The 21,045-nt window shown below is 43.3% G+C and overlaps 1 protein-coding gene across 1 annotated transcript; it reads right to left on the bottom strand.

Moving 5' to 3' along the window:
* Positions 1-519: 519 nt before the first annotated feature.
* Positions 520-20,467, bottom strand: Tnfsf15 (TNF superfamily member 15). Its single transcript, XM_027400266.2, has 4 exons — positions 20,123-20,467; positions 9,064-9,106; positions 8,027-8,065; positions 520-4,420 (listed from the first exon to the last, which is right to left on the bottom strand). The coding sequence occupies exons 1-4, from the start codon at positions 20,318-20,320 to the stop codon at positions 3,966-3,968; spliced, it is 735 nt and encodes a 244-aa protein (XP_027256067.1). The 5' UTR covers positions 20,321-20,467; the 3' UTR covers positions 520-3,965.
* Between the last annotated feature and the right edge of the window lie 578 nt (positions 20,468-21,045).

Genomic DNA, 21,045 nt, shown 5'->3' with positions numbered 1-21,045 from the left:
CTGACCAGCTCAGCTACCTCCTAGACCCACATCCTGGGACTTGGCATGGCCCACTCTTACATCTGCCCATCTCTGACCTGCTGGAACACATGAAAGGACAGGTCCGGGAAAGACAGCAGCAGGATCTCCATGACTAGGGGCCACAGTGGGATATCCTAGAGGAGTTTTGGTGAGGGTTCAGTGGTGATGGAGTGCCAGAGGCCTTGAATCAGACCAAGATCCATTGCAATGACCATTTTGCTGGTAGGGCTGATTGGACAAAAGTGTATACTTCCTGACACACTGTAGCACCTAATGCCACTAGGATAAATGAAGAGATGTGCAAAGACAGAGCAGTGAGGTGGATTTTTCCCCGTTTATTTTAATTTTTGGGGGGGTTTCTTTCAGGGAGGATGCTGTTGCCAGGCTGATGGGCAGATATGGAGGGACTGAGAATTGAGCGGGGTTGGGGTACATAATGTGAAATTCACAAAGAATCAATAAAGATTTATGTTATATATAAAAGAATTGACAATCAGATTTCTGCAGCCTTCAATGCCAGTTTATTAAATTACAACTATTACATATGTTAACATATATAATCTTTCATTTACAGAGATTAGAATTCATACATGGGATGCATACTAGTTAATTACATACCCAACAACATACAATATGCATTTTACCATGGTGATGTGACGTTTTAACATAAAACATACAACCAATGAAAGCACATAGGGCTTATCACTAAAATCAGGCAAACACACACGTCTGTTCAGCCTGTATGCCCTCTGAGACAAAAGAGGGGAAAATGGTGTGTCTTAATCACTTTAAGACTAACATCATGTACGTTCACTATTCTGTTTACTTATTACTGTGGGTCTCCTTCCTCCTATGTGCACACAGCAGTGCTGCAAATGCCTGTCACTGACCCCATTGTCTTGAAAGCATCTGGGTGTGGCAGGTGCTCCAAAAATGAAAAAAACAAAATAAAACCCCCAAATTAGTCAACAATTCACACATCAAAAGGCTGCTGAGTATGGTATCAGGGGACAGGAAATTGAGTTTTGTCTCAACATTCCATCAAGCTACTGCCCAGCACCAAGTTATGTCACTTCTAGCCTATATTCCTTCATTTTTGAAGTGATGTAAGTTTGGATAGATAAACTTTGCAGTGCATGTCAACTCTAAAATCCTATAACATTTTCTCTACTGGCCAAGACCCCAGAGTTGATGGGTGGGCTTAGAGATAACTCTTCTAGCTCAACGGGAACCACCAAACTCTTGGTAGGCTTGTCAAGTTTGTCATGATCCAATGGGTGGCTACATGGCCATAGATTTGGAAATGGGAATCCTTTGACTTAATCCCTTCTCTGACCTCCATGATGCAATAGCTTATACAAAATTCTCCTTTTGCTTGACTCTTTCCAGAGAATGAGCAATCACTACCAGGCAAAAAAAAATCTATTTGGAGGCAGAAACTTGGTTTAGGTATGAACACCATGTGTAAGCAGTCTCCTTACTCTTCTACATTGCTCCACAGGTAGTCAAAGATATTTCATCTGCCTTTCTACGATATCTCCTCTAGTTGCATCAAATTGAGTGCCATTTGCCAAGAGTAGAGCGTTGGAAGACAAGACTTCTAGCTCTGGCTTTTCCATTAATACACTGTGTAGCTCTGGAAAAATAGCTGCAAATTGGGCTTCTGAGTTTCCTCAGTATGGGTAAATGGAAGAGGCAAAATGTGTCACAGAGCTCAGAAAGTTTTGACTATAATAGAGCAGGCCAAGGTATCAGTGTAACTACTCTGATCTAATACTGTCACCACTACCAAAGGGCTCACTGAGTTCTTCAAAGGCTAGCAGCCAATATGTTATAATTCTGCTAACATTCAGGACAATAATGCAAATTTAAATAAATAGGATGGAAAACAGCAAAACACTCCCAGGACTCTAAGCCCTAAAAACCAGGGGATTTTTGAGGCCAGATACATCTGCATGTATTTGGCAAGGGACAGAACATAAGCAAACCTGCTCTAGAAATTAATCCCCAGTGTCACAATCATGGAAATCTAATTGAGTAAGTACTTGAGAGAAATACCATGCAAAAGAGTGCTGGCAATGGCTGTGCCTTGTGCACAGCAAACTCGTGGACTTCTATAATCCAGAGGAGTTACTGGCAAGCACAGAATTGGAATTTCCTTTGGGGTGATGTAGTTTGCACTGAAATGGATCCAAGGGTTCTGGCATGCGTGGAACCTGATTATGTTTCAAGAGATGAAGTGCTAAAAGTGCACTTTCCCTTTTCCCACTTTACCTTAGTAAAATAACAAAATCACCTCAGAAATTACAGCCTAACAATTGTGTTTTGCTAAATGGATCCAAAGCCAAGGTCAAAATTCAAGTGACTTATGAATGCTGATTATGGCTTTTGCTGGGAACATGGACTTTTCTGCACCTGTAGGCATCCATAAAGTTCTAGCAGTTTCAAAGGTGTTTGTGTCAAAATTTGAGGTCAGTAAATAACAACTTCTTTGTGTTTGCTGTTTCAATGCTGGGTCTCATCATAGGGAATTGTAGCCTTACATTCCCCTCTCATTTATTTATGGGAGACTGCCCTTGTATAGCTGTTATAAAAATTCTCAAGAGGAAATACAAATCATTTTGTTAATGATCATCTTCATCAAATGGTGCCCATATTCATAATAAAAAAATACCAATGTGTCTTGAGTTACCTAATTAATTAGCTAATGCATCCAGAGTGATTAAAAGCTCCACAGGCAATGGAGATGCCAAACTGTTAGAATGAGTGGATCTGAGACCAAAATAATTTTTTTTCTCTGTCCCCAGGGTAAGTAAGTACTAAGAAAATGTTTATGGAATCAATTTGAGTTCAGCAGCCTTTTGAGAAGCATTTAACCAGCAAAGCATTTCTCACTAAATTAATTGTTTTCTAAAACACATGCCCCCTTTCCCAAATCCTTGAATATATTACTTTATCTTTAAAGACCAGCCTGTGTTCTATTTTGTATTTTAATTTAAGATAAGGTTCTTGATTTTAAGATAGCCCCGGCTTGCCTGAAAATTACTACTTAGCCCAGGTTGTCCTCAAAATCATGGCAAGCCTCCTGGCTCAGTCTCCCACATGGTGGGATTATAGATGTGTAACAACACCCCTGACTCCATCACATATTTTTAAAAAATACATTTTCCTATCTTGCTTTTAAAAACAGTAGCCTGGTGTTTGTTGTGGGAACAGCACTTTGGACACAGAAGGGCTGGTTTCAGTCTAATTAGGAATGCTTGATAATGCATTCCTAATAATATTATATATAATATAATATAATATAATAAAATATGATATGACATATTATATTATATACATATAATCCAGAAAATTACATATATATATGTAATTTCAGGATGCCAGGAGATCCCTGTCTTGGATAAACTTCCAAGCCATCCAGATCACCCATGGGCAGCCCTGAAGGCCATGACACAAAGCTTGGGTTTAGTGGAGGTGGTGAGCAGGTCACTCTGACTGCTTTTGTGCAAGCCCTTTTCAGAAAGTCTGTGTTGCTTGATGTGCTCATGCACCATGGAGACAGATGCAGGCAGAACATTTCATTCTCCATTTCTGACCATGTAGCCAGACTGGAGTCACATCCTCACCTGACCAACAAACAGGAAGGAGGGCACCTCAGAAACATCATGTCCTGAGAGCAGTAGATTGTGCCATTGGAGATGGGTGTTTCAATTTTTAAAACCCAGCAGGTCTGGGCCAAACATGAGCTCTCCTGAATTTTCCATTTACTGTTTCAGTCCATAAGGTATATAGAAGATCAGCTTTGGATTCCTAAATTATGTAGCTAAACCACTGTCCCCTATTCCTGATCCCCCCAAAGCCCTGATTATAGTTTCATATGAGCAAAGACAATTGGGAAGTAGGACACAAGGAGGTCCTGCATGATTATGGTTGTTTTCCCCTTATAGCAAGAAGGCTCCAAAGAAAGTTTTATCTTCTTTTGTGTAATCCACCAAGGAGATGTCACTGACATTGACCATCAGCCTATCCCCTTCTTCCAGGGAGAACATAGCACCAAGGTAGAGGGGCTGAAACCAGTTGTTGCTTATTTCACACACAGACTTGGTCCCTGTGAGGAGGTGGGCAGGCTCAGGGTAGTTGTCTGTTACCTTGGTGATAACCACAACAATGGAGTCTGGCCTGCTTGGTTGTCTCCATTGGCTGGTGTCACCACACCTGGATTTGAGCCCTCGGAATGTGATCTGGGAGTAAATGAAATAGTCTCCTGACTCTGGGATCACCAGGAATTTGTTGGTGTAGTTCATCCGGTTCTTGGTGAAGGCCAAGCCTAGTTCATGCTCCCAGTGCAGGGCGGGGAACTGATTTTTCATCTGTGGAGCTGGAGTTTGTTTAAGAACTGCAAATATAAGAGAGAAGTTTAATTGGCACAGATCAGAACCTGTGGCCTTTGGTAAAGTCTTGTGTTCTTGTCTGTTTCCCGTGTGTGTGTGTGTGTGTGTGTGTGTGTGTGTGTGTGTGTGTGTGTGTGTGTTGTGTCGTGTCTACTCATGTGCAGGCAGGTACATGTGCATATGGAGGCCAGAGGTGGAAGCAGGGTGCCTTTTTCAGTTGCTCTTCACCCTATTTACAGGATTTTTTTTACTGACCCTGGAGCTTACCAATTTGTGTAGACGGGCTGGCTAGAAAGTTGTAGGGATCTACCTGTCTCTGCCATTCCAGTTTTAGGGACACAGGCATACATGGCTGTGCCTAGATTTTCAGGTGGGTGCTGGGGATCCAAGTTAAGTCCTCCTGCTTCCCAGCAGGTAGTGTATAGACTGAGCCATCTTTCCAGCCCCAGTTTCCGGCACTCACTGTCCTTTGTGACTCTAAGAGCTTATACAATGTCTTCACAGTCAGAACTGTCGCATTTCTGATAATTTACTTGTGTCCTGGAGTGTGGTCCTTCATGTTTGACTCACTATAAATTGTTTTCCTTTTCTTTTTTGAGACAGCATCTCTCTGTGTAGCCCTGGAACTCCCTTTGTAGACCAGGCTGGCCTCAATTCACAGAGACCCGACTGCCTCTGCCTCCCAAATCTGGGATTTGTGCCACCACTGCCTGGCTAAAATTTTTCTTATTTATAAATTGCCATTCTACATAGACACAGTGAAAGTTAAGAAATCCTTCATTCTTCTGTGTACCTGAAAAGAATTTACTAATAACAGCTTGCTTACCCAGGACAAGTCCCAGCACCAGACCATCCCAGTCCTCATTCCTGGACCCATGAATGATGAGTCCACCTGTTATCCTCACTGACCAATTGGAAAAAGATCCATATAGAATCAGTTACTCTTCAGGCCCCTCATCTTTGCCTCACCCTCAGCCTGACCAGCACCCAGCTATCTGGAAGATAAGGCTGACTTAGGGCTATGACATTCTCTGAGTAGCTCTGATAACTCTTTATCCTTCTTTCCCATGCCTGGTTCATTCCAGCTTTTCCTATCCATTCCTTACAAGGAAAAGGCCTTTTAGCTTCACTGGAGAAACTGGCAGGCTTTGTGTCAAAGTCTGCTTCCAAGTGTGATATTTCCACGATTATACCAACATCCTCCCCATCCACAGTTCTGTACCTGACCATGCATCCCAATTTAGGATACAAAAATATTGGGGGTAAATGACATGTATTGAACTCGGGCTCTTTTCTTTTCACATTTCCCTAAACAATATAGTAAAGCTATTTACATTGTATTAGGTGTTAAAAGACAGCCAGAAGTATTTAGCACACATTGAGAGGAGATGTGTAGGTTTTATCAATGCTATGTCATTTTTATATAAAGGACTTTAGCATCTGAAGATTGGACTGTTTGCCAGACATCCTGGAAACAGTTAACCACAAACATGGAATATATGACATGACTTTACCCTTCCCTCATTCTCCTTCCTTCCAGAAAAATTCCTTTTGCACATGTGCCATCTTACTAAATCTGTGTTTATTTTTATTTGGCATGTCTTTCCTTAACAAAAAGATAAATAGCACTCCTGAGAAGGAATAAAGGAGGTGTAAAATCCATGGCTATTGGGGGAATACACTTATCTTTAGTAGCATTCATGTTTCAGACAAACCCTATTTCAATGAGAAGAAGGGAAGGAGGGAGGGGGGAGGGAGAGGAAAGAGAGAGAGAGAGAAAGAGAGAGAGAGAGAGAGAGAGAGAGAAAGAGAGAGAGACCAACTTGGTCATTACATCACAGAACTATGGTCCAATGTCACAAAGCAGGCAGTAATCAATAATGAATTACCTGAGGACATGTTGGAACCAGAGACTCAGAACATTTTGGCAATTCTTCTCCTACACTGACAAGGCCAAATATAAGTCAATGCAAATAGACTTGTGGAATGGGAGGAAGCTGGGCTTTGGGCCACTTGGACCCAGTACCAACTCTAATTCCACACTATGTAAAGCTCTTTAATCAACTGCACATGTTGGTTTTCTCTTCTGCACCTCAGCATCTCACCTGGAAGCTGAGGATAGGGCTCTTTGGAGCCTTGTTCTGAAGATGAAGTGGACATAACAAATGTGGGCATTTTATAGATTACAGTAAGCTGGGTACTGTTGGGCTCAATTTTTCTGTTCAAATAAAACACCATGTTTCATTTAGACAGATTAAAGAGTAAGCCTGTGTCATTTTATATATTTTATATGTTCTTACGCTTGCATCACTCCTATGTCTACATTATATAAAACATATTAGTCAGTGCTTTATGAAATATGTCTGTAGTTAAAGGAATTGAGTAGAACTAAATGTGTTTCAAACCACTGATGTCAAATAGGATAATATGCAACAAAACTATCACTTTTAGAGTCAACGAAAATGTCTTAATTCCTATAACTGCTTTGGAAACTCTCGGTAATCACCATTGTGTACTGACACTACAGTTTGGGGATAACTTCTGTTTTAAGGAACAATTTAACAACCTGCACATCCAATGGGTGACTGGGAACCTAGACTCTGGACCTTCTAAGGTATCTTTCCCATTGCTGACTGGACTAGAGTCTCTTTTACAAGCTTGGTGCATGTCCTGAATGGATGTGGACTCCTCTAGTCTCTACATTAAGTGGCTCTTGGGAAGCTCTGGAGCCTCCATATAGACATCTTGTCAATCACATCTGGTGGTCTCTGTCCCTTCACTATGGATGATGCAGTGATTAACATGTTTTCCCAGATGATGCTAAAACTAGTCCCATTATGTCTCCAGAGAGGCAATCCGTATAGCCTGTTGTTTGACTAGGAGCATGAAAATTATTGTCTGAGTTCCCGAATATTTTTTTTTGCATGTGTGTTTATATATTGTGTGTGTATGTGTGTGTGTGTGTATGTGTGTGTGTGTGTGTGTGTGTGTGTGTGTGTGTGTGTTTGCATGTTCACTATGTGTGCACATGTGAAAACCAGAAGTTGATACTGAGTGTCATCCTTTATTGCTTTCCACCTTAATTTTTGAGATGGGTCTCACAGAACATGGAGCTTAGTGTTTCAGCTAGCCTGACTGTCCAGTGAGCTTCTGAGATCTGACTGAACCTGCACTCCAGCACCAGCATTACAGGAATATACTACCATGCCTGGCATTTTACATGGGTGCTGGGGTCTGAACCCAGGTTCATTAACAACAGTATTTCACTCACCGAGCTATCTCCCCAGACCCTTCAAGTCAATCCAGGGATCTTTCATCTGTTATAAGTTCCAGAAATACTTGACAGACCCAGATGGAGGAAAGCCATTTTTATGGCTGGGCATGTGTATGCCAGAGAAAAGCAGGAGAGACAGGTAGAAGGCTGACTCAAGAGGAGTGAGCACCCGAGAGACGTGGGTCCTTGGATCTGTCACAGAGAAGAAATTATTCAAAGTCCTTGATTGTCAATTCTGTTGCCAGTTTGAAGCCACCACAGTGAGTTTTGGTAAATATAATGAAAGAAATCTCAGGACTATGACCCATGTTGTTTAAGGAAGTACATGAAGTCTTACTTGTCAGGTGTGCCCGTGGCTTGGCTCTGGAAGGTGTGTCTGTAACAAGAGAAGAAATAGGATTTGAATAATGGGTAACAGAGAAAAGACAGAACCTGTGATGGGAAAGGAACATCAACCCCATCTCTTGCAATTCAGCTTCATGCCTCGTGGGCTTTGGATTGGCATGGGTATAGCATCTGTAGGATGCACCCGTGGGGGCTCGGGCGACTATGGAGTACGAGTCTTGAGTGCAAAGGACTTTGGGAAAGTTTCCTGGCATGAACTCTGTTCTCCTATCTGTGAAATGGGCACAGCAATCTCTACCTTGAATGTTGTGTTCATATGGTTCCTGGCTCCTAGTTAGAGTCTAATAAACCATGGCTCATTGCTTCTTCTCTGAGACTGTTCTGTGAGAGCCAATTGACTTTTTGGATTCTTTATGGTTCTTTTACCATATCCACTGAAGAGTATGGATAGTGCAACAGAGAAGGGATGGGAAGCAAGTAGGTTCCACTCTGTTGCTCCATGACCTTGGCAGATTCTTTTCCCTTTCTAGGCCTTTTTTCATTAGTCTTAGAGAAGGACCTTATAATTTCATGTTGGCTTTTGTATTAAAGTCAAACATGTTCTCTAATATAAAATCCATTGATAAAGATTATTTTGATTATAAACAGCAAAACCTATTGTGTACTTTTGCTGTTTTGGGAACTGCTTTCAGAGTTGACTAATTTCATCTACACTTGCCTTGACAGAAAGGATAACCACTGTCAGAAGTGGATGAGTGTAGAAGGCTGAATTGATCTGTCTGAAGGCCACATTGCCTAGCATATCTGTGAGTTGGGAGTTTGGACTCAGGCCACAGACTGTACATGTAGACAGAGCAGAGTTGTGCTTTCTAAACAATGAATGAGGAGCCCCATTATTCTTTAAGTCTGCCCGCATTCCTTGATTTAGCAATGTGGCAATTAAAGACCCACCTCCAATTGCCTACATCCTAAAACTATCAGAAACTCCTTTATTCTCCACAAGAAAAGGCATCAAAGATGATCACTTACAAACTGGCTGTGGTGAAGTTTCCAAATTCTGTTCTTGTATAGCCTGTTGAGAAAGAAAGATACAGTTCAGTCCTTGTAGCCCTTCTTACCCCAATACACACAGATGTATGCCCATAAAACTCTGCTGCTGTCTAAGCCTTGGTTCTCTACTGGGAGGGAAATGGCATTGGAACATCTCAGTTGCTGGGAAGCTTGCATCTCAGCTCTGCACTCCTTTTCTAGAGAACCCCCCATGTCCTCCCTCTCTCTTATCTTTATCTCTTAATCTGAGAGCTTTTCCTGCTGTATCCTAGGAGACCTAAGCATCTGGTCATTGCTTGTAGTAACCCAATAGTGGAAGCTACTTTATTTTTCCACTATATTTTGAAGATTTGAACTATTCTTTGTATTGGCATTTACTAATTGTGCATCATGGAGGACTTCACAAAGACATTCTCAGTCAAGTATATCACGTAGTTTGAGCACATTCACCCTCTTATATTCTGGCCTTCTCCTTTCTTTCTACCAAGCTACTCTTATTTTTCCCAGGTGTCTTGATTTTAATTTAATGTAATCCACCCCTCTATAGATATATCTATATCATCTATATGCATCCTTATAATGATTGCATGTAATTTAGGGTCCACATATGAAAGAAACCATGCAATATTTGTCTCTTGGAGTCTTAAGAAATGATCCAGACAAAGAAATAATGGCTACATTCTCTTCCCATCAGCCTTGCCATTCTTTCTTGTTTCCATGGGACACATGAAGAATTCTTCCACCATCACAACCCAATTCACGAGTCATTTCAGATTCTTATGATAAAGGAAAAGCAACTACTTTGGCATCAGATAGACATGCATTTGGATTGTGGTTCTGTCCTTTGCCAATGATAAGATCTTGTGAAAAACACTTTGTCCTCTGAGTTTAGTGCACCCATTTATAAACTGGGGATACTAATACCCCCAAACTTAAATGACTTGCAGAGTTGAGGTGAAGATCAAATAAGAAAATGCTCCAGTCATTTCAAAGAATATGTGGAAAATGGAAGACTCACCACTCCCAGGCCTGAGCACAAGGCTCAGGAGCAAGATAGACCCTGAACTTACTAATAATAATACCATCTTTAAACATGTTTGATACCTTTAAAAGCCAGGCTTCTGATTTAGGTCTTGTAATTACACAGTCTCCACTACAGGTTATTTTATTTCTCACTTCCATGGACATCTGATCTGTGTCTACAACTTAAAACTACGTGTGTGTGTGTGTGTGTGTGTGTGTGTGTGTGTGTGTGGGTGTGGGTGTGGGTGTGGGTGTGTGTATGTGTGTGTTTGAGGGGGTATAGCTGTGTGAGTTCAAGGGAACAGGCTCTGACATAGGAGAGTGTGCACCAATGTGCCAGTGTGTCTGGGCCCTGCCTACTGCTCTCTGCGTCCCTCTAAAGTCTCCTGGCAGAACTTTGGTTTCTTCCTTTCATCTATTTTCTAGGTCCTCTCTGGAGGGTCAGCTAGAGCGAATTCTATTCTGATCAAGATTTTGATTTGCTTAGAATCCTTTGGTGGTTCCTCATGTCCTTTATGCTACAGTTCTGTATTTTTGAAAAATTACATTTTATTTATTTTTGTGTAGGTGTGCACATGCATAGTGCATGTGTGAAGGTTGGAGGACAGCTTGTGCTAATCTGTTATTTGCTTTCACCCTGAAGGTTCAAAGTGAGCCCATTTACTCGATGTGCCATCTCACTGCCCCCACGCTTCTATCTTATCCTGACGTCTCGTATCCCATCCAATCATCTGTCTCGTCAACTGTTTACTTTTTCGATGTCCACCATGTTTTCACATGTAAGAGGAAACTACAGTGCATGAATGAAGAGATTTACAAGTACAAAGAGTGCAGTTGTTGCTTATTTATGTTGACAACACATCCTCCAGTCTCATTAAACACTCTATTTTGGATGCTCTTCACATCCCCATAGTGATGATGGGGCTTGCTGAATGTCCTACATCCCACGTGCAGTGGAATAGCATGTTAACTTTGATCAGGTGACTTCAGGATTTCAAAGACAGAAATCCTGCTCCTTCAGCTTATGGACAAGTCCCTGATGTGTTGAGGCAGAAGACAACAGGGTCAGCAAGATAACAGTGGGGGCAAGCTCAAGGTTCATTAAAGAGGTCCAGAACTGTGAGGAGCTATGAGAGCCAGTCTGAACAGATTCTTATAGGTCTGATATGTTAGCCAGATGATGGGGGAGGAATAGCTACACTGGACATGCTAACAGCTTGTGTAAGAATAAGGAGTCCCAATTGCACACGGGGATGGCTGGAAAATGGCAAGGCTTTCTGCTAGGGAATGAAGGGTCTTGGAAAAACTAAACAATTGCTGTGACAAACTGTCCCACATTCATAATTTGCTGACCTGAGGGGTAGAGATGCATCCCAGAAGTGGCTTGGTTTCTATCTGGTGCCTAACTTGCTATGGGCATAATTTATAAAGAAATTGGCTATTTGATGAGGCAGAAAGTGGGAAGTGGGGTACTCAAAGAGAATTGTGGAGATCTTGATTGATTTCCTCATGGTAAACAAAAAGTATACCTGACTTAGTTGAATTGCTTTTGCTTCATTTACTTCTCTGCTGAGAAACTGTATCATTCATCCTGCTTATGTTGGCTGAATGGACACTCAGCACACATTTTGGAGCATTCCTCTTTGGTTAAGAATCCCAGAACTGTGAGCAGGAATCTGGGATATGCACACAAGTTCCTGATGGCTCTGTTGGGTTTCTATTACCTGGACACATTATTTTCATATACGGTTGGGATGCAGGGGGTTTTAGTGGTCCAGATTACCACTAGTTACGGAGGCTGAGCTAGTGCCCTGCTGGAAAATACTGAAGACCACACCACTCCCAAAATCTGCAGGAAAAAATGATCTGGGACTCTGTCTTCCTTTCCTTTACTGATTTTCAGAATAATGCACGGAGGGGGAGCTACTGTTATAGGGAGCAGCAATCAATGAGGTGTGAGGGGATAGAACAGTAGCTTGTCTGGGAAAAGGTTCAAGAACCAAGCTGCACCAGTGCCTGCTTTCTAGACAGCTGCTGGCAACAACAGGGCAATAAGACAACTTTCTTGTCCTCTTAGCTTGGTTTCTCCCATCACTTCTAAGTGACTGGGGTTGTGAGAAGATGACAGCTCCAAAAGACTGCTACGTTAGTCTCCAAACTCAAATTGATCCTGGGCCCAGACCCCGCCTCCAGAATGGTCCATTTCCTCCAAACATGACTTCTCAGGATCCAATTCTGTTTCTTGTGATGATGTTTTTCCCTCTAGGAGAACTGGTTAGGCAGAAGGGCTGGTCTGCTCTTACTACTCTGTCGGCAGTGGTCAGGGAAGTGCCTGTGTTTTTACTGGATTATGTAATCTGCAAGATTAGCAGATTCTCAGACCTCAGGAAGACGGAGGCAGAATGAGCAATGGGGCAAAGCTCAGATTTAGTGACTTTAGCCAGCGTTTCACAACTCAAAAATCTGGGAGAGATGTATTTTTGGTTAGATTAAAGCCTTTTAGGCCTGGGGAGATCACTCAGCACTTAAGAGCACATGCTGCTCTTGTAGACAACTGAGGTTTGGTTTCCAGCACCTACATGGTGGCTTACAACCATCCGTAGCCCCAGTTTCAAGGGGTCTGATATTGTCTTTGACCTCCTTGGGCACCAGAAATGCATGTGGCATACATACACATATACAGGCAAAACATTCATATACTTAAACAAAATAAATAAATGTAACGACAGAAACAACATTTTAATGGCTTAGAGCTAAGTGGTCATGGCCTGTTAGTACCAATCTCTAAAGGGTCCCCTAAAATCTGCCTGGAACATAGCTGCAGCTGTGGAAATGTTTACTGAAAGTTTCAAGGGTTGTTCAGAAACCAGAGTCAGAATAAAACAAAAACACACAAAAGCTGATGTGCACACTCATGAGTGTACATCTTGGTGGGACAGTGGGGTGTCTAGGACCTGCAGCATATATTAACCCTTGAAATATAATTGGTAATTTCCCCACTCATTCCCCCTACTTTTAATTCTTACAGGTTGCAACAGTTTCACTATTCTCTTATTTTCCTTCTTTCTTTCATTGATTTATTTTTTTGTAAGTTGACTCGTAGTGAACCCTGGTTCAAACTGACTATGAAACATATCTCTTGACTGAATCTACTTTTTCAAGCTGGGCAGAAGAAAGGCTGGGGCAATGAGGAGAAGGCCACTTAGCCTAGTACTCCTTGCTGGGCTTTGTACTGGGCATTGGTATGTCAGCCTTTTTATAGTCTGAACAAGCTAAGCTTCATCACTGAGGTTTAGCGACATTAAGAAAGTGCTGAGAGTCAAAGGCAGGGAGAGGGCCTGGGAGTAGAACCTTTGGACCAAATTCATATCCGGGAGCACACACCAGGATCCCTCTAAGCATCCACAGGGCACACAAGCAAACAGGTTAGCAGCTAGTTGGTCTTTGAGATTTTCTGGCATTTCCCCAGGAAAATCCCTGAGAGTGTATTTTAACTAATAATCCACTTAGCCTTCCCTCCCACTCTCTGTAGTCACCTGCTCTGTCTATCCTGTTCACAAACAGGAAGTTATATTCATTTCTTTCTGTCATAATAGCTGCAATTGAAAAGACATTCATGCTTTATGGCCCAAGACACTTTCCCCAGCACGTCTAGGAGAAATCAGGGCATTTGAGGCTTCCTCTGCATGTTTTCAAAAGGATAAATCCAACTGGAAATGACTTACTTGAGGTCATTTCATTACGTCATCCTGTGTCAGCCTGGACCAGGCTTGCCATGGTATATTTGACCTGGCGCAGAATGAAGAGTCAGAGGTTTGCAGCAGAGTAAATTTGGAAATCCCAACTTTGTTATTTCTTGACTCCTGATCCCAGCCCATCAGCTGACCTTGGTGATTATTTGCTGGCAGGTCCATCCTTATGGCTCATACTTGGAGTCACTACCAATTCATTTCATTTCCTTCTTTCTTTGGGTCCAAGCAATAATGTGCTGTCTGTGCCTTCTTCCTTCCCTAGGCTTTTACTGCCTTGTCTGTAAACAAGAGCTGCCATTGTCTCTGTTTTATTAGGAATAGCAGATTTAGGATCCTTTAGATGTTTGGGGGTGGTGTTATTCCTTTCCCCAAACACAGACACTTTGTAGACTTTGTAGGTCCATAGTTTGCTTCTGGACGCTGACTTTTCAGAATACCAGTGTTGAGGAAGCCAAATTGACCCCTATCTACTTCTAATCCTCAGCTTGCTGCTGTTGTCAGCTGTGTGTGGCATGAGTTCAGGCTGGGAGACAACTTTACACTGTGCAAGAGCTGTGGTGACTGGGGGCATGCATTCTTCAGCTGGGTGAGGACACAGGAGTTTGCCCAGCTAGTATGGTTCTCAGTGTGGTATAGGCTCAATTGAGGAAGTGACATTGTGGCCCATGAAGTGACCATTTGTGTGCTACATCTCTGATCACCTGGGAAATACACCTGCAGCTTGATGTCTTGTCCTGCTTGTGAACTGCCACTGTCTTCCTTGGAAGCTGCCTACAACCTAACTTTAGAGATAAGCCATTCTTCCAGGTTATAGCAGGAGTGGCTCCACTATTGGATCAACTTGTCCATGAGTCCTCTATCTCATCTATTTGTATTTCCGAGATAATGCAGAGGGTTATGGCTATTGTCTACCTTCAAAACAGGAAACATCTTGGGCAAGGTAAGAGGTCCGTCCAAGACAGAGCAGGTAGGGAAATCCTCTGGGGAGAATTGTCAGGAGCTGAGTACAATTCCATTAGAGAATTTCTTGGGGGTCCAAACTTCTGGAGCTCTGGTCTGCATTGTATTGCAGATGCTAGCTGATTTGCTGTTGAATGGCATAGCCTCAGTGGAGAATGTCCCCTAGTTTTGCATCTCTACAGAACTAAGAATTTGAATAGGCCTTCACCAGGACACAGGGCTAGGTCTGAGATGAGTGAGGACAGAAGGTTAGGAGGTATCTGCGGAGAGGTCTACAGGAGGATGGTTGAGATATCTGCTGATAGGGTCTAAGGAGATAGAAGAGAAATGGTCTCAGGGTCAGGGAAGAATGGTTAGAAAGCAGCCAGGAAGATGCTGAATAAAGGAGAGACTCCAGTTTTGCAGCATGGAACTAGAGCTCTCTAAAGATGACAAGATGCCTGTTCCTGGTCTTTATAGCCGTTGGGTTGCTAGGAATTTCTAAGTCCACGCTCCCCCACTCAGGCTGGACCTCGTGGCTTCTGTGGTTTGGGACTGAGACATGATGGGCCATGACAGAGAATCCCTTCTTTGCTTATAGCTTTCTGGACACCTTGCAGAATTCCTACTACAGTGCTAGAAAGAAAGTGCATTCATTCCCTCACTTTCTGGACAGTGGGTCTGAAGCTCAAGGAAGGCTGATATGTTGTTGCCTAGTTCTTTATTCCCCTTTCCATCCAGGAAATACAAGGTGGATGCCTTTGTCAGGCACAGCTAGGTATCTTTCCAAGAGGAAATAGAACTAGCATTTATTGATCATTTACTATGTTCCAGGCTTTTCTGGGGTGAGGGGTAGGAGAGGGAGTACAGGAAACATTGGAGCCTTGCAGGGATTATCAGAAAGGTGGTGAAATGAGATTAAAGGGGACTAAGGTGAGTGTGGAGAGAGTCTGGGAAGGAAGTGTAAAGGCGGCAGGGATGCAACCAGAATTGAGCAGGAAGTCCTGTTGCACTGTCCAGGCAATTCATTGCACAGAATTCAGTCCCATTCTATGCCTGGTGTGGGCTCAAGAGGCTTCAGAGTGTTCAGTATTGGCAGGATGTGTATATGAGGGGACGATGACACATAAAGACTTGGCCAGAGGGGTCAGTGCACCTGTTCTGGAGCAGTAGCAACTATTTGGGGCCCTTGAGAATACCTGGACCATGGTCAAATACAGCTGATGAAAGGAGTGGTTTGAGGGGAGAGGTTGTGGTGATGGGGTAAGTTTGGGGTACAGAAGGGGGAACAGAGACACTCGTAAGGTCAAGAAAAGCCCCACAGCACCGAAACCTGCTCCCTCTCCTTCAATGGCAGATTCCACAGCAGGTGGGGAAGTTGTGCTCTGTGAAGTAATCTCTCAAGTAGGGAATTTCTCTGCTCAGCATGATGTAAGTGCTGCTGTTGGCTAATCTCCATAATGCCAGACACCTTACATACCTTATTTCTAATTATCCACATTTTATACAAATGCAAGCAAAGCTCACGGGAAGGGAGATGACGTACTAAGTAGTGGCCAGGCTAGAATTTGGACTGTGTTTGAGATCTCAACTCATGATCAATGGCCTTTCCAAAATTGAAATCCACCTAAGTCTTCCATAAATCTGAAGATCATAAAACACTTCACCACCTCTATATTTTGTATGTTTTTAAAAGTAGGGAACATGTAACATTTTGTTTAAGGAATGTTTATAAACATTTGCCTTCTTCACCAGTGGCTCAGCCACCCACTTCCCCTCCTTGCATGTTAGCAAGAAGCACTAACTTCTCAGCTCTTTCTGGGATACTACATGCATTGATAAACATACACACATAGGTGAACTCTTTCAAAAAACAAAGCATGTACTATTATGTATGCTGTGAGCCTCTTGGCTCTTTAGAGTGCCGGGCTGTATCTGCTTGCCCATACAAATAAAGCAGCAATCTCTTTGTGCCTCTGCAACCGTGAAGCAGATTGCCTGTGATGCACATCACATCTTGGCTTAAGGATTATTCAATAATAAAAGTATTTCTTTCTCTTCTGCCTTTCTCGAGAGAGAGAGGTCTTCTGGGTTGGGAGACAATTTTGTTTTCCATTATATTTCCTCAGCATAAGAGTGGCCGGCCACCTCTCCTATTCCCCCCATCCCCTCCCTGGCAGCCCCAATTTCCTGCTAAGCTAGGTGTCCTTAGTGGGTGATTCTGACAGTACTGTAGATTTGATCTGTGAAACTCCTCTCTGGGCTGCCATGGGGGTGCTGGAAGTGGCTGTGGCTTTCCTCCATGGCATTGCTGAATGCAATCTTCTTGTGGTATGATATCTAGAACCTAGTACATTGTGAATAACCACCACCACCCAGATGTAGAGTGGGGCTCAGGTTGTCTGGTTTTAAGCTTGGATCTGTCTCTGACTAGAGGTACCAGCTTGGAGAAGTCTCTTCATTCCTACCCCCACAGTTTTCCTATCTTCAAAACAAAGGCTCCAGGCTGTTTCACTTCCAATGAAATGGCTTAATTTGAACTCAAAGGAAGTCTTTGATCAGGACCTCAGGCACAGTCTTCTATCTCACAGGTGCCTTCCTGGCCTCTTGCAGAAAGCCTTCTTGGAGCTATGCCACCGTGGCCTGTGGCCAAGCTGGGGCCACAAGTGGAAGTGGCCTCCTCTTTCCTTCCCAGTCTCATGCATCAACCTCAAAGCTCCTTGAGGTCCAAAGTCAAGTTTCCCTGGTGGTTGTTTGGTGCCTGGCATAGAGTGGCAATCATATCCCAGTATCCTGAGCATGCCAACGGGCCACATTCCAGGTATGCAAAATGCTCCTGCACTTGTCTCATTAACGCTGTCAGCATGCTGACAGAAACGCCCCCTTCTGGCTGAAAAGGAAACAGTTGGAAGATATGAAGCAAGGAGCCTGTTTCTCACTTGGCCAAAAACGACTGAGCTGGGTTTTAAGTCTAGGGCCCTGAGAGCTGTATTTTGGCCGAGTTTTCCCTCTTTGGATCTCACATTCTGCTCTCTCTCCTGGGCCTGTAATTCTGTTTTAAGAACCCCCCAGTTCCATCTCTGCCCTTCTCAGTGTGGCTCCTTCCTGTTGAGGCTAGCCTCTTGGCATGGCTGTTCCCTGGATTCTTTGAATCCTGGCTTCCACTTGAGTCTGGTCTGTGGGATCGAAGGTCCAAAGGGGGAAATGGTCATTGTTTCCTGCCCCCTCTGCCTGCACTTTTCTCTGTCCCAAACTTTTGCGTCCTCCAGTCAGGTCCTTTCCAAGGGTTAGCTTCCTACTAGATTCCTCAAAAATATTTGTTTTCTACTTTCCTAATGCGGCAACACTTAATTTAGTACAGTTCCTCATGTTGTGGTGACCCCCCTAGCCATAAAATTATTTCTTTGCTACTTCATAACTGTACTTTTTTATAAATCACAATGCAAATGTGCAGGATATCAGACATGTGAACCCACGTGGGGGTCATGACCCACACGTTGAGAACCAGTGCTCTAGAACTCCTTTTACACACATGCCAAGGGATTAGTGGTGGCTGCTTCCCAGGCTACTGACCCTGGATGCTTCCAGAATCTCTGCATTCTTTCTGTCTGTGCATCTCAGCAATAGGTCCCTTTTTAAATCCCTGTAAGCTGTTAATAAATGTTTTTTTTTTCCCCTTAAGCCCTCTCCTCTGAATGGCTAGCTGCTTTTTTTCAGGACCTAGAGGGCTCTGTGCAATCCTGTCTTACCCCCTTTTCTTTTCTGTTTTGATGCACTAAGATGTCCCAGAGCCTGGTTCAACAATGGCCTCAAGCATCCCTGTGCTTCCTCCCCTCCTCCAGGAGAGCACTTTCTTCGTGGGAGCTGTTATATATCAGCCATGGTTCAAGCCTCAGGTACCTGAGTAGGGGAGGCAAGAAGGGGACTCTGAGTAGTTGCTGTTTGTGATAACTTAGCTTCCTCCTATCTGTTCACTTCCCTTGCTGATTCCCTTCCCGGGACTGCACCTTCCATTGGTGAGCTAGTTGGCTTTCTTTGGCTTCTGCCAACATGGGGCTTATAGACAGCATCCTGGTAGTAGGATCCTAGTGTGTGCAAGGGATCCCTTCAGAGCCCAGGGAGACACAGGTGCTGGAGGCCACTTGGTAACATTTTGTTCAAGACAGCTGTCCTCTTCTGACCAGAGTTCCCTGAAGTGCCTCCATTGCGTGTGTCCTGGGATCAAAGCCTGACCTCCCATTTTTCCATCCCCACAGTTCCCTTCTAACCTAAGCAGCCTTCCTGGTCTATTTGTACATGTCTACATTTTATAACCCATGACACGTGGCTGCCTGAATCACTGTTTGTTGACCCTGATGCAGTGGCAGAAGTTACACATTAGCCACAATATGAAAATTGCTCCAGAATAATTAGAAACTAGGTTTCTAATTAGGCCTCCCAATTTCTCTTTTAGAATTGAATCCTTGGGACTAAAATTGAATCAGCCATCACAGATCATGCGGACATTTCCCCCCTAAAGAACAGTCTTTAAATAAAACACTTTGATCTTTCAGATCCTTCCTGGGAGTTCCCAGTCTTGACTCCTGGTCTCCTCCTGGATACCTGTACCCTCACTGCTCTAACCCTACTACTCCCAGAGTCTTTTGGTGACAGTCATCAGTACAGGGAAACCTTAGGGTCATTAGGTTCTTAGTTGAGCACTGAAGAATGTTTTTAAATCCCAGAAGGGGAATTTATTAAGCAAATTTTGGCACACACATATAGGAACATAGTATAATCATCTATCCATCATGCTGCTAAAGAGTCATTAGCATACAAACAAAACCTTCCTACATAGTATGAAGCTCAGGGTAATCCCATCTTATTAAAACTAGAAAGGAATTATATACTTTAGATTGTTAATAGTTTTCACCTCTAAGAATTTGTGAGTAAGGCATTATCTTCATTTCTTTGTGTGTGATTTCTGTTTCTTTCCCCTCAACAGTCATGCATTATGTAATACAATTTAAGAGCATTTTGTTTTTAAGGAAAAGGAATGTTTCCAAAGTATTAGTACATTATGATTGCAATTATCTAAAAAAATATGAAGTGTGAAGTTATTCTTGTATAAACATGATATGAAACAATTCAGTTCCCTGGAAACACAGAGTTAAGAACCAGATGGGACCTCTCCACCTCTCACCCTCCCATTCTGTATTTTCTTTGTACAAGGAATCTAGCAATGCTGTCCATGGACAGACAGCTCTGTCATAGGTCCCAAATTGGACTATGTGGCTGCCTACAGAGAGACCACTGATTCCCTAGGCAGGAGCAAGCTTACTTACCCTCAGTGCACAGTCTTTTCCAGGGGCCTGGAGCTGGCCACGCATCAGGAAGGTGCTAAGTCCTGCGAGGATGGAAAATGACAACAGGCAGCAGATGACAGCCAAGCATGTTTTGTTGCTGGCTGCTAGCCTGGCCCTGGCCTCTGGCATCTCTACTCTGGCTGCTTCCTCAAAGCCCAGCCCCAGCTCCTCAGTCATGCTGCTGCTCTCCTGGAGGAACTTCTGAGTCCTTCTGACCAGAGACCCCCCATTAAATAGGAGAGCAACTGTCACACTGGGTGAATTAATGCTCTGCCTCTCCTCCCCTTTTTACTCCCCCCTCCCTCTGACAACCCTCTGCAACCCGCCCTGCCCGACTAGGGAATGTGCCGCCTACAACAGAAACTAAGTTTGGTTTAAGAAAAAAAAAAAAAAAAAGAAAGAAAAAAAAAAAAAGAAGGAGGAGGAGGAGAAAGCTTTCCCAAGCATATTTATATACAGTACGCTCATGTGCTCTTTCCTTCATTTACAGAAGGAAGTCAGGAAAGTCCCTGGAGGAGGAGAAACGGAATGCATCAAGTCAGTGGGTGGGGCATATTAAAATGTACCTGCTCCCTGTGCTGGACTCCTGCCAGATGGGCTGGACTGAGGAGTGTGTTCCTTCTGGAAGTGAAAGTGAGGGCTGGGAGGTGTGTGGCTTGCAACAGGAAATGGAAGTCACGTTTACATCAGCCCTTTGCCAAGTGCCTCTTAGTCTCTTGCCCAGACAGCAACTCCCTGTCATTGCACAGATGGAAACTTGGAGGTTTCCGAAAGGTAAAGGTACCTGCTCTAGGTCATTCTGGGGGTAAGAGAACAGAGCCAGGATGGTGTCCATTCTAAGTCACGATTGGAGATGGACGTCACCTGTGAAACACAAGGACATTTCTTCTTTTCTTTTCTTA

The sequence above is a fragment of the Cricetulus griseus genome, chromosome 2, assembly GCF_003668045.3.
Source record: "Cricetulus griseus strain 17A/GY chromosome 2, alternate assembly CriGri-PICRH-1.0, whole genome shotgun sequence".
Taxonomy (NCBI): domain Eukaryota; kingdom Metazoa; phylum Chordata; class Mammalia; order Rodentia; family Cricetidae; genus Cricetulus; species Cricetulus griseus.
Note: the sequence above shows the minus strand (reverse complement) of the source record. Positions and strands in the feature narration are given on the sequence as shown.

Coding starts and splice junctions, on each gene's coding strand:
- Tnfsf15 (XM_027400266.2), bottom strand. CDS start 20,320: ATGACTGAGGAGCTGGGGCTGGGCTTTGAGGAAGCAGCCAGAGTAGAG. Junction 9,107..20,122: donor GAAAAGACTGTGCACTGAGG/GTAAGTAAGCTT, acceptor CTTTCTCAACAG/GCTATACAAGAACAGAATTT. Junction 4,421..8,026: donor GCCACGGGCACACCTGACAA/GTAAGACTTCAT, acceptor TTATATTTGCAG/TTCTTAAACAAACTCCAGCT.